Genomic DNA, 12,416 nt, shown 5'->3' with positions numbered 1-12,416 from the left:
TAATTTCACCGTGTGCTTTTAAATTCAAATTGAGAAAACTTGAGGCCAGCTCTTATTTTTGTAATATGTTTACCATTTCATTTTTTAATCATCTTATTATTTGCCTTTTGTTTGTGTCAGTGTGTAACTGTGTTTTGTATTTGCTGCTATTTATCTTGGCCAGACTCCCTTAGAAATGAGGTTCTTAATATCAGTGGGATTTTTCCTGTTTAAATAAATGTTTTTAAAAAAAATACCAGACCTGCACACTGCCGCTGACTGTTTCTGACTTTAGAAAGGATTGAGTGACGTTTAAAGCTTTGCAGAAACCGTCCCGATGCACCAGGAGTGAAACCAATGAACAACACAAAATTACAACCGTTTACTGCTTCTTTCAGAGCCGGGCTATGCTAGTAACTGGGCGGTTAAATGAGATACTGCTCCTGCGCTAATCCTGTTCCCGTTGGGGAATCTGCCTTCACTCATTCCACTGATGATGTGTCTGTCTCTGAGGTTCCTGCCCCAGCTGGTGGAGACCCGGCGGGAGTTTGTCCGCATCCGGGAGGATCTGGAGACAGCAGCACTGAAGAACGCTCAGGTTTCACGCCATAAAGTCACTGACGCAGAGCGCACGAGCCACTTGCTGCTCGCAACACGCAAGTGCTACCAGCACTTTGGCCTGGATTACTGTCTGCAGGTAGCCGTCATGTTTGTTCCATCGTTTGACGTTTTCACAGTCAGAGTGATGATCTGTGACCAGCTGCGGCGCAACATGCTAACAGCGTCTTTATTTACTTATCTTTGTTTTTCAGCTCAATATGTTCAAGACCCAGCAGAGGTTGGACGTCTTCAACTCAGTGAGTTGGACTGAATGCCTTTTCTCGCTCTCGTTTCCTCTTCCTTTACTCTTGGATGAATTTCACATATTTGATCACATCATTATCATCATGTTTTTTTTTTTCCTTGTCTTTTTTTGGAACATTTTCTAATTTGTCATTTTGGTGATGTTTGTATTAGCTGCTGAGTTTGTGTTTGACACAGCGTCCCACAGACTGCTGAACTCTGCTGCGTCCTTTGGACCAGCTGCTGTCACAGCTCATGATGTCACCACTGCAGCATCCTGGTCTGCGTTTGGGCCGAGACACAGGCGTTGCCTTGGTTCCCCGCTCCGTGATGAGCCCTGCAGTACAGCTGCAGGTGCATAAAACTTTGGGAGATGCTGCTGGTTTCCTTCTCCCACCTGTTCCATCCTGCTCCTGAACAAACTTAGTGTCTCTGAGCAGGATTTTGTCCTTTTGATAGTCACGGATGATGTCACGTTACAGCGTTCTGACATCATCACTCAGATGACCCTGCCTTCCTTGTGAACAGGCCTCGACCATTGTGCAGGTGATCACAGCCTGAGTATGACGTCCTCTTCAGAGCACCAGCCATCTCCACCTCGGTGGGTCCAACTTCTTCCATCCTTGATGCAAATACGGGACAAAATATACAACAAAACAGGAAACTAAACCCAGAACTAAAGAACAGAGCTAACATGTAGGTGTAGGTCATGGCAGAGCTTTTCACCAAAACTGCACATTCGTGACGGCCCACTGCTCCAGAACACGTTTCAGAACGTTTGCCTGTTTTGGTTCAGTGCTCTGTCAGAGCTCCACGTCATTATGTCAACAAATGTTACAAAATGATCCCATTAGACCTTAGACCTGTGGACTGACACGCCGGGGACCCCGGTACTTAGACCTTTGGACTGAAACGCCAGGGACCCCGGTACTTAGACCTGTGGACTGACACGCCAGGGGACCCCGGTACTTAGACCTTTGGACTGAAACGCCGGGGACCCCGGTACTTAGACCTGTGGACTGACACGCCGGGGACCCCGGTACTTAGACCTGTGGACTGACACGCCGGGGACCCCGGTACTTAGACCTGTGGACTGACATGCCAGGGACCCCGGTACTTAGACCTGTGGACTGAAGCGCTGGGGGGCCCGGTACTTAGACATGTGGACTGAAACGCCGGGGACCCCGGTACTTAGACCTGTGGACTGACACGCCGAGGGCCCGGTACTTAGACCTGTGGACCGACATGCCGGGGACCCCGGTACTTAGACCTGTGGACTGACACGCCGGGGGCCCGGTACTTTGTGGAAGAAGTTGGTTCAGGTCTGAAGGTCACACATGTCCTCAGTCTGAAGTGTGTTTGTTTCTGTGTGCTGCAGGTGTTCTCCTTCATCCATGCTCAGTTCACCTTCTTTCACCAGGGGTTCGACCTGCTCCGAGACTTGGAGCCCACCATGAGAACCATGGCAGCACAGGTTAGATCACAGGCCGGGTCCACAGCCGTCAGACTGACACTTTTACAGTTGTATGTAAAAGTTTGGGCCCCCCTGATAATTTCCATGATTGTCCTTTATAAATCATTGGTTGTCTGGATCAGAAATTTCAGTTAAATATATCATATAGCAGACGGACACACTGATATTTGAGAAGTGAAATTAAGTTTATAGTATTTACAGAAAGTGTGCAGCAATTATTTAAACAAAATTGGGCAGGTGCATAAATTTGGGCACCCTTGTCATTTTATTAATTTTAATACATTTAGCACTAATTATCGGAACACAAAATTGGTTTGGTAAGCTCATTGACCCTTGACCTCCTTACATAGGTGAATCCAATCATGAGAAAGGGTATTTAAGGTGGCCATTTACAAATGTTTCCCCTCTACGAACTGCTATTATTTTCTCTTTTTCTTTCTTTGTATGCTTTGTTAATTGCTTGGATCCATGTTTGCAGAAATAAATTCAATAAATTATTTTCATCTCTTCTAATGAGTGGCAACATGGGAGCCTCTAAACAACTCTCAAATGACCTGAAAACAATGATTGTTCAGCATCATGGTTTAGGGGAAGAATACAAAAAGCTATTTCAGAGATTCCAGCTGTCAGTTTCCACTGTGAGGAACATAGTGAGGAAATGGAAGACCACAGGCACAGTACTAGTTAAGGTCCGAAGTGGCAGGCCAAGAAAAATCACAGATAAGCTGAAGAGAAGGATGGTGAGAACAGTCATAGTCAACCCACAGACCTGCTCCAAAGACCTACAACATGATCTTGCTGCAGATAGTGTCTCTGTGCATCGTTCAACTATACAGTGCACTTTGCACAAGGAGATGCTGTATGATGCTGTAATGCAGAGGAAGGCTTTTCTGCATATACGCCACAAACAGAGTTGCTTGAGCTATACTAAAGCACATTTGGACAAGCCAGCTTCATTTTGGAATAAGGTGCTGTGGACTGATGAAACTAAAATTGAGTTATTTGGACATAACAAGGGGCGGTATGCATGGCTGAAAAAGAACAGGGCATTCCAAGAAAAACACTTGCTACCTACAGTAAAATTTGGAGGTGGTTCCATCATGCTGTGGGGCTGTGTGGCCAGTGCAGGTACTGGGAATCTTGTTAAAGTTGAGGATCACATGGATTCCAGTCAGTATCAGCAGATTCTTGAGAACAATGTTCATGAATCAGTGACAAAGTTGAAGTTGCGTCAGAGCTGGATCTTAAAACACTGCTCAAAATCTACTAAGGCATTCATGCAGAGGAACAAGTACAATGTTCTGGAATGGCCATTTCAGTCCCCAGACCTGAATATTATTGAAAATCTGTGGTGTGATTTTAAGTGGTCTGTCCGTGCTCGGAAACCAACAAACCTGAGATGTTTTGTAAAGAAGAATGGTCCAAAATACCTTCAACCAGAATCTAGACTCTCATTGGAAGCTAATTTAAGCGTTTAGAGGCTGTTATTTCTGCAAAAGTAGGATCTACTAAATATTGATGTATTTTTTCTGTTGGGGTGCCCAAATTTATGCACCTGCCTAATTTTGTTTAAATAATCATTGCACACTTTCTCTAAATCCTATAAACTTCATTTCACTTCTCAAATACCAGTGTGTTTGTCTGCTGTTTGATATACGAGGTCTGTTAGAAAAGTATCTGACCTTTTTATTTTTTTCAAAAACTATATGGATTTGAATCATGTGCGCATGCATCAGCCAAGCTTGAACCTTCGTGCGCATGCGTGAGTTTTTTCATGCCTGTCGGTTGCGTCATTCACCTGTGGGCAGGCTTTGAGTGAGCACTGGTCCACCCCCCTCGTTGGATTTTCATTGTCAGTGAAATGGCTGAGCGACTGCCGCTTTGCTCCATGAAAATTTTTTCATAAACTGTGTGACACAGCCAGGTAGAAACCATTCAGAAAATTCAGATGGCTTTCGGTGAAGATTCTATTGGTGTCACACAGATTAAGGAGCATTACAACCGGATTAAAGACGGCCCACAGCGGCGGAGGGCGCGCCGCGCTTTGAGCGGCCATCGACAGGCTGAAACGACCAGATCATTTCCAAACTGAAGGCTGTGTTGATCCGGGACGTCGTCTGACTACCAGAGAAATCGTAGAAAATGTTGACATCAGCACTTTTGCGGCACATTCCACTGTTAAAGGAGATTTTGTAATGAAAGACTTGCGGAGGAATTTGCGCGTCGGGACGGAGCTGCTCATGGCGCACAACAAAAAACACTTCCATGTTGGAAACCATTCGGAAGATTCAGACGGCTTTCGGTGGCTTTTCAGTCGAGTGAGTATCTGAGAAATTGTGTAACAGCTGGACATGCCACAACTTGTCCTGTGAGACTTCTAACACGGACGTGTTTTTTGTTGCGCGCCATGAGCGGCTCCATCCCGACGCGCGAATTCCTCCGCACGTCTTTCATTACAAAATCTCCTGTAACAGTGGAATGTGCCGCAAAAGTGATGATGTCCAACTCTTCTGCGATTCACCTGGTAGTCAGACGACGTCCCGGATCAACACAGCCTTCACTTTGGAAATGATCTGGTCGTTTCAGCCTGTCGATGGCCGCTTGAAGCGCGGCGCGCCCTCAGCCGCTGTGGGCCGTCTTTAATCCGGTTGTAATGCTCCTTAATCCGTGTGACGCCGATAGAATCTTCACCGAAAGCCATCTGAATTTTCCGAATGGTTTCCACCTGGCTGTCTCACACAGTTTCTGAAAAAATTTTCATGGAGCAAAGCGGCAGTCGTTCAGCCATTTCACTGACAATGAAAATCCAATGAGGGGGCTGGACCAGTGCTCACTCAAAGCCTGCCCACAGGCGAATGATGCAACCGACAGGCGTGAAAAAACTCACGCATGCGCACGAAGGTTCAAGCTTGGCTGATGCAATCACACGTGATTCAAATCCATATAGTTTTTGAAAAAAATAAAAAAGGTCGGATACTTTTCTAACAGACCTCGTATTTAACTGAAATTTCTGATCCAAACAACCAATGATTTATAAAGAAAAATCATCAGGGGGCCCAAACTTTTACATACAACTGTAATGTGCACTCTGACATCTGCAGCTTTGCATGTCCTTTTTTTCCTGCACAGCAAAAACATGACTGAGTGAATTTGTCCATCACATGACTACTAAATAATGAATCCTGTCACTGCTTGTTGGTGACCCTGGTTCAGTCGATGCACAGAAGAAGCTGTGCTCTGAAAACATCATATTATGAATAACAAAGTCTGTGGCCTTTATGTTGGCTATTGTGTTTGTTCCTCAGCTGTCGCAGCTCTCAGCCGCCTGTGCTGCTACCAGAAAAGACATGGAGAACACACACCTGCTGGTCCAGCAGAGAGTACGTACTGTCCACCACACAGGACATGCCCACAGGAAGAAACAAAACACTCATCACAGGTGCAGGATGAAGGTCCAAGTCTTCCGGGTCCTGGTGCTTCCTGCCTGTCTTACTGTCTAAAAAGTGACCTAAGATGACCAGTGTATGTTTTTTTCTACCAGGTCTCTGTGGAGGGTCCTTGGTTACTTTAGAGAGCTGCAGATGTACTGGTTGTCTGTCTGGGGGGTTGACATCGAGGACTCACGGTGGTTCTGTGGTGTGCTAGACGCAGCATCAACACCAGCTCCTGGGTGTGACCTGAATCAAAGTTTCTTTTTATGCCTTGAACCTGCTTTGTTCTTTTAATTCGTTTTTTTTCCCCCGATATGAAATACTGGGCGCTGTAGTGATCAGCATGTCCGTCCATCCGCCCGCTTCTTTTCACTTGTTCGTACGATAGCTCAAGCACCAGTTGACCGATTTCATTAATATTTAGCATAAGGGTGTTTGAAAAACACAAAATTACAACTTTGTACAGACACGTTGATTCCATGCCAGGAAGCACTCAGCAGCCCACAAATGTACAAGAGCTCCCATGTCTCTGGCGGTGGGGGAGACTTGCAGGTTGTTTTCTGTCCTGGTGATGACCAGTGAAGACCTCTCACTCCTGCTGAGGCAGAGCACATCAGGGCTGGTCTGGTAAACCTGCTAGATGGGGTGCCCCTGAAGAGGAGGCACCTCAGTTTAGTGAGTCTGGCCTCGTGCAGGGGACCTTTTGGCTCATGAGAACTGGCTCAGTAGTTCCTGAGTGGGAGGGCCACACCTTCTTAGGTTCGAGACCTTCGAATATTCATGAGAGTTTCTGTATTCATTCCTGGTCCCCTGCAGGAGTCCAAGATTGTTTTGCGGAGACTTAAAAAGCAGAATCCAGTCCTTTGTACGGAGGTCCTTCACACCCAACCCCAAGAGGGTGGGCAATTTGTTCTGCTCAGGGTGGATGAGGACTCCCTGACGTACCTTGAAGGACTTCCTACTTCGAGCTGGTAGGAAGCCATCATGGTGGACACCAGAGCTAACAGGCCTCCAGCAAGAAGTCAGGGCCAAGTGGTGCAGATATAGAGCTCAAACATCTGGAAAAAGATGGGAGCAATATCTTAAGACTAGAAGTAGTGACAAAGCAGCCATTAAGAAAACCAAAAGACTCTCCTGGAGAACCTTCTGTGGAGAGGTGAAGGAACAAAGTGCCTCCTCCAAACTGTGCAGAATCTTGGGAAAGGATCCAGTCAATCACCTGCAGTTCATTTGTCCACCACAAGACATTCTGAACACTCAGGTGAATGGAGATGGATAGAATAGAAAGAAGATACTTTATTCATCCCCAAAGGTAGATTCAGATATCCAATAGCTTATACATAAAAAAACACAACCAACACAGTATGTATATATGCATTCATTGAAGTGCCACATAATGTAAGCAACGAAAAAAATGTTTTCGCCCTGCCGACGTATCCCATAATGCCTTGTACACCAGAGAGTTGCTGCAGTCAAAATGACATGGAGAAACAGACATTTGCAAATGAACCTTATATGACCAAAATGTAATTTTTTATGCTTTTCATCACGTTAATAAGAGGCTGCTGCATGAGACCCTGAAAACTTGCTAAAACAAATATTCCAAATATTCTGTGTCTGCTACATTTAACCTGCATGAAATTTAATAAACACAAAACATATTTCAGACATCTTACACAAATATATATACATATATATAATATATATTACTCTGGAACAAACAGCACAAACAGTGTTTTAAAGGACAATAATCAGGACATTAAAGAGCAAACTTCACTTTCCCCCAGAACGACATGATCAGGAAGCGATCGCGGCTCAAAGCGATTCCCCGCCCACTGAAAATAACAACCTGAGCTTCTCACTCATTTACATAAAACAAACGCAATAACGTCTAAAAACCCAGATCATATATTCACCAGAGTTTTGGGCACAGTATCCAAAGAGTTTTATGTTGAGATGTTGATGCTGTTGTCTGTGTGCAGCGGTTAAAGTGCAGTACATTTTTTTTCAATCTTACTGACATCTTGCAGTGCGATGAACTCTTCGAAGTTTTGCGAGATTTTGCGATTTGAAACCTCAACAGGGTGGATTGCACACAAGCCCAAAATGTCTGAAGATAAAATAGATAAAAATTGATCAAAATGAAAATAGAAATTCTAGGGAGGTTGTAATGGAATAATTATGTAAAAACCCCAACGGTCAAAACGACCCCCTGTGAGCAAGCACTTGGCGACAGTGGGAAGGAAAAACTCCCTTTTAACAGGAAGAAACCTCCAGCAGAACCAGGCTCAGGGAGGGGCAGTCTTCTGCTGAGACTGGTTGGGGCTGAGGGAGAGAACCAGGAAAAAGACATGCTGTGGAGGGGAGCAGAGATCAATCACTAATGATTAAATGCAGAGTGGTGCATACAGAGCAAAAAGAGAAAGAAACACTCAGTGCATCATGGGAACCCCCCAGCAGTCTAAGTCTATAGCAGCATAACTAAGGGATGGTTCAGGGTCACCTGATCCAGCCCTAACTATAAGCTTTAGCAAAAAGGAAAGTTTTAAGCCTAATCTTAAAAGTAGAGCGGGTGTCTGTCTCCCTGATCTGAATTGGGAGCTGGTTCCTCAGGAGAGGAGCCTGAAAGCTGAAGGCTCTGCCTCCCATTCTACTCTTACAAACCCTAGGAACTACAAGTAAGCCTGCAGTCTGAGAGCAAAACGCTCTATTGGGGTGATATGGTACTACGAGGTCCCTAAGATAAGATGGGACCTGATTATTCAAAACCTTATAAGTAAGAAGAAGAATTTTAAATTCTGTTCTAGAATTAACAGGAAGCCAGTGAAGAGAGGCCAATATGGGTGAGATATGCTCTCTCCTTCTAGTACAATAGTCCAGCCTAGAGGAAGTAAATGCATGAATTAGTTTTTCAGCATCACTCTGAGACAAGACCTTTCTAATTTTAGAGATATTGCGCAGATGCAAAAAAGCAGTCCTACATATTTGTTTAATATGCGCTTTGAATGACATATCCTGATCACAAATGACTCCAACATTTCTCACAGTATTACTAGAGGTCAGGGTAATGCCATCCAGAGTAAGGATCTGGTTAGACACCATGTTTCTAAGATTTGTGGGGCCAAGTACAATAACTTCAGTTTTATCTGAGTTTAAAAGCAGGAAATTAGAGGTCATCCATGTCTTTATGTCTGTAAGACAATCCTGCAGTTTAGCTAATTGGTGTGTGTCCTCTGGCTTCATGGATAGATAAAGCTGGGTATCATCTGCGTAACAATGAAAATTTAAGCAATGCCGTCTAATAATACTGCCTAAGGGAAACATGTATAAAGTGAATAAAATTGGTCCTAGCACAGAACCTTGTGGAACTCCATAACCTTAGTCTGTGAAGAAGATTCCCCATTTACATGAACAAATTGTAATCTATTAGATAAATATGATTCAAACCACCGCAGCGCAGTGCCTTTAATACCTATGGCATGCTCTAATCTCTGTAATAAAATTTTATGGTCAACAGTATCAAAAGCAGCACTGAGGTCTAACAGAACAAGCACAGAGATGAGTCCACTGAGGCCATAAGAAGATCATTTGTAAACTTCACTAATGCTGTTTCTGTACTATGATGAATTCTAAAACCTGACTGAAACTCTTCAAATAGACCATTCCTCTGCAGATGATCAGTTAGCTGTTTTACAACTACCCTTTCAAGAATTTTTGAGAGAAAAGGAAGGTTGGAGATTGGCCTATAATTAGCTGAGATAGCTGGGTCAAGTGATGGCTTTTTAAGTAATGGTTTAATTACTGCCACCTTAAAAGCCTGTGGTACATAGCCAACTAATAAAGATAGATTGATCATATTTAAGATTGAAGCATTAATTAATGGTAGGGCTTCCTTGAGCAGCCTGGTAGGAATGGGGTCTAATAGACATGTTAATGGTGTGGAGGAAGTAACTAATGAAAATAACTCAGACAGAACAATCGGAGAGAAAGAGTCTAACCAAATACCGGCATCACTGAAAGCAGCCAAAGATAACGATACGTCTTTGGGATGGTTATGAGTAATTTTTTCTCTAATAGTTAAAATTTTATTAGCAAAGAAAGTCATGAAGTCATTACTAGTTAAAGTTAAAGGAATACTCGGCTCAATAGAGCTCTGACTCTTTGTCAGCCTGGCTACAGTGCTGAAAAGAAACCTGGGGTTGTTCTTATTTTCTTCAAATAGTGATGAGTAGTAAGATGTCCTAGCTTTACGGAGGGCTTTTTTATAGAGCAACAGACTCTTTTTCCAGGCTAAGTGAAGATCTTCTAAATTAGTGAGACGCCATTTCCTCTCCAACTTACGGGTTATCTGCTTTAAGCTGCGAGTTTGTGAGTTATACCACGGAGTCAGGCACTTCTGATTTAAGGCTCTCTTTTTCAGAGGAGCTACAGCATCCAAAGTTGTCTTCAATGAGGATGTAAAACTATTGACGAGATACTCTATCTCACTCACAGAGTTTAGGTAGCTACTCTGCACTGTGTTGGTATATGGCATTAGAGAACATAAAGAAGGAATCATATCCTTAAACCTAGTTACAGCGCTTTCTGAAAGACTTCTACTGTAATGAAACTTATTCCCCACTGCTGGGTAGTCCATCAGAGTAAATGTTATTAAGAAATGATCAGACAGAAGGGAGTTTTCAGGGAATACTGTTAAGTCTTCTATTTCCATACCATAAGTCAGAACAAGATCTAAGATATGATTAAAGTGGTGGGTGGACTCATTTACATTTTGAGCAAAGCCAATTGAGTCTAATAATAGATTAAATGCAGTGTTGAGGCTGTCATTCTCAGCATCTGTGTGGATGTTAAAATCGCCCACTATAATTATCTTATCTGAGCTAAGCATTAAGTCAGACAAAAGGTCTGAAAATTCACAGAGAAACTCACAGTAACAACCAGGTGGACGATAGATAATAACAAATAAAACTGGTTTTTAGGACTTCCAATTTGGATGGACATCAGTAGTCCTAAGTCTTCAACTATAGCATGCAGTTTTGTTATTCTTGTAATGTCTTTTAAAACCTACTAACGTACCAAGTACTTTAATGTTGTCAGTGTTGGGAAGTGTCGTGACACGGACCCACAACATGGGGCGTTAATGAACGGACAATGGAATAGCCAAAAAGTAACAATTTAATGTTGTGAATCGCACAACGAAGTACAGACAATACAAATATTGCAGAATGTCAATTATACACTAGGTGACGTGTGGGCAGGCTCGAAGATAGAAGACGCCTGGTGCGAGAAGAGCCAGATCCCACACAGCTTCCACCACCAACGGATCTGAAGAACACCGGAGCCGCCAAGCCCTGCGCCCCAGGTGGCCACTGTCTTCAGCAGTCAGACCCGGTACTGCTGGCAGAGAACAGAAACAGTTTTTGATGAGTGTGAGTTCGCACACTCAGTAATCCCACAGTCTGTGTTCAATTAGGAGGGAGAACCTCCACCTCCGATAACACACTCGGACAGCTCCTGAGACAACCACTTATCTGGGTGGGGTGGGAGGCGAAGCCGTCGCAGTCCACACCAAACGCCAACACAGCAGACAAGGACTCCGTCACAGGAAAACGGCTGCAAAAGAGATCAGACTTTTGTTCGGTTTTAGATTCAGCAGAGAAGTTACCTGTATGGTAGCTGATTTCTCGGCGGGGAGGTGGAGTTGCAGTCCGGCTTTTATGGAGGTTGACGTAGATGAGTGACAGCTGGTGTTGATGATGTGACAGCTGTCACTCCACTGGTTCCGGCACCCTCTCGTGCTTGAAGCCCGCACTCCAAGCAGGGCGCCATCTGGTGGTGGTGGGCCAGCAGTACCTCCTCTTCAGCGGCCCACACAACAGTCAGGACAGTTGTTCCAGATGTTAACACCTTTGACAGATACACAATGACTTTTTGCAGTAGTTCGTTACCTTGATTTTTCAAACAATAAAATTCCTGTCAAATTATAACTGGAGTCCCTCATTAACTTTATACATAATTTGTATTGTAAAGTAATCAACCAAGTCCCATAATTTTACAATATGCAAACAGGCAAACAATGGATTCGTTGGCTCACAATGTGATTTGTTACAGATAATTCTTACAGCTTTCTTTTGCAACAAAAATATTAGTATTAGTTTTATATGTATTTCCCCATACCTCAATACAGTAGGTCATGTATGGAAGGAGCAATGAGTGATATAAAATAGTGTTGGGAAATGAAATCTTGTGCTTTATGCAGAATTGCAACGGCTTTTGACATTTTGGATTTAACAAAATTAATATGCATTTTCCAGCTCAGTTTATCATCAATAACAACACCAAGAAATTTTGTATCAGTTACAGTTTCAATTTCAATATCATTTAATAATAAATTTCTGCAGGAAGTCCTGTACTTGTTTCCAAATGTGATACACTTTGTCTTACCAAAGTGGAGCAATAATTTGTTTGAATCAAACCATTGTTTAAACTTCTGTAGTTCCTTCTCCATCATGTCCAAGGTCTGTCCCAAGTGATCCCCACTACAAAACACAGTCGTATCATCAGCAAACAAAATACAACTGACAGACTTGGAAACCAAACATATGTCATTAATATACAGAAGAAACAACAATGGCCCCAGAACTGAACACTGGGGCACCCCACAAGTAATTTTCATGAGTTCAGATTTT

General features: G+C 43.4%; 1 protein-coding gene across 1 annotated transcript in view; it reads left to right on the top strand.

Annotated features, from left to right (window-relative positions):
• Positions 1–12,416, top strand: part of zgc:162872 (BAR_ACAPs and ArfGap_ACAP domain-containing protein) — a 50,282-nt gene that overhangs the window by 19,208 nt on the left and 18,658 nt on the right. Inside the window, exons 6-9 of the mRNA XM_034165599.1 lie at positions 493–676; positions 792–836; positions 2,201–2,296; positions 5,602–5,676. Of these exons, the coding sequence (XP_034021490.1) occupies positions 493–676; positions 792–836; positions 2,201–2,296; positions 5,602–5,676 (400 nt within the window). The remainder of the gene's footprint in view (positions 1–492; positions 677–791; positions 837–2,200; positions 2,297–5,601; positions 5,677–12,416) is intronic.

The sequence above is a fragment of the Thalassophryne amazonica genome, unplaced genomic scaffold (assembly GCF_902500255.1).
Source record: "Thalassophryne amazonica unplaced genomic scaffold, fThaAma1.1, whole genome shotgun sequence".
Taxonomy (NCBI): Eukaryota; Metazoa; Chordata; class Actinopteri; order Batrachoidiformes; family Batrachoididae; genus Thalassophryne; species Thalassophryne amazonica.
The sequence above is the reverse complement of the archived record's forward strand: the minus strand, read 5'-3'. Positions and strand labels throughout refer to the sequence as shown.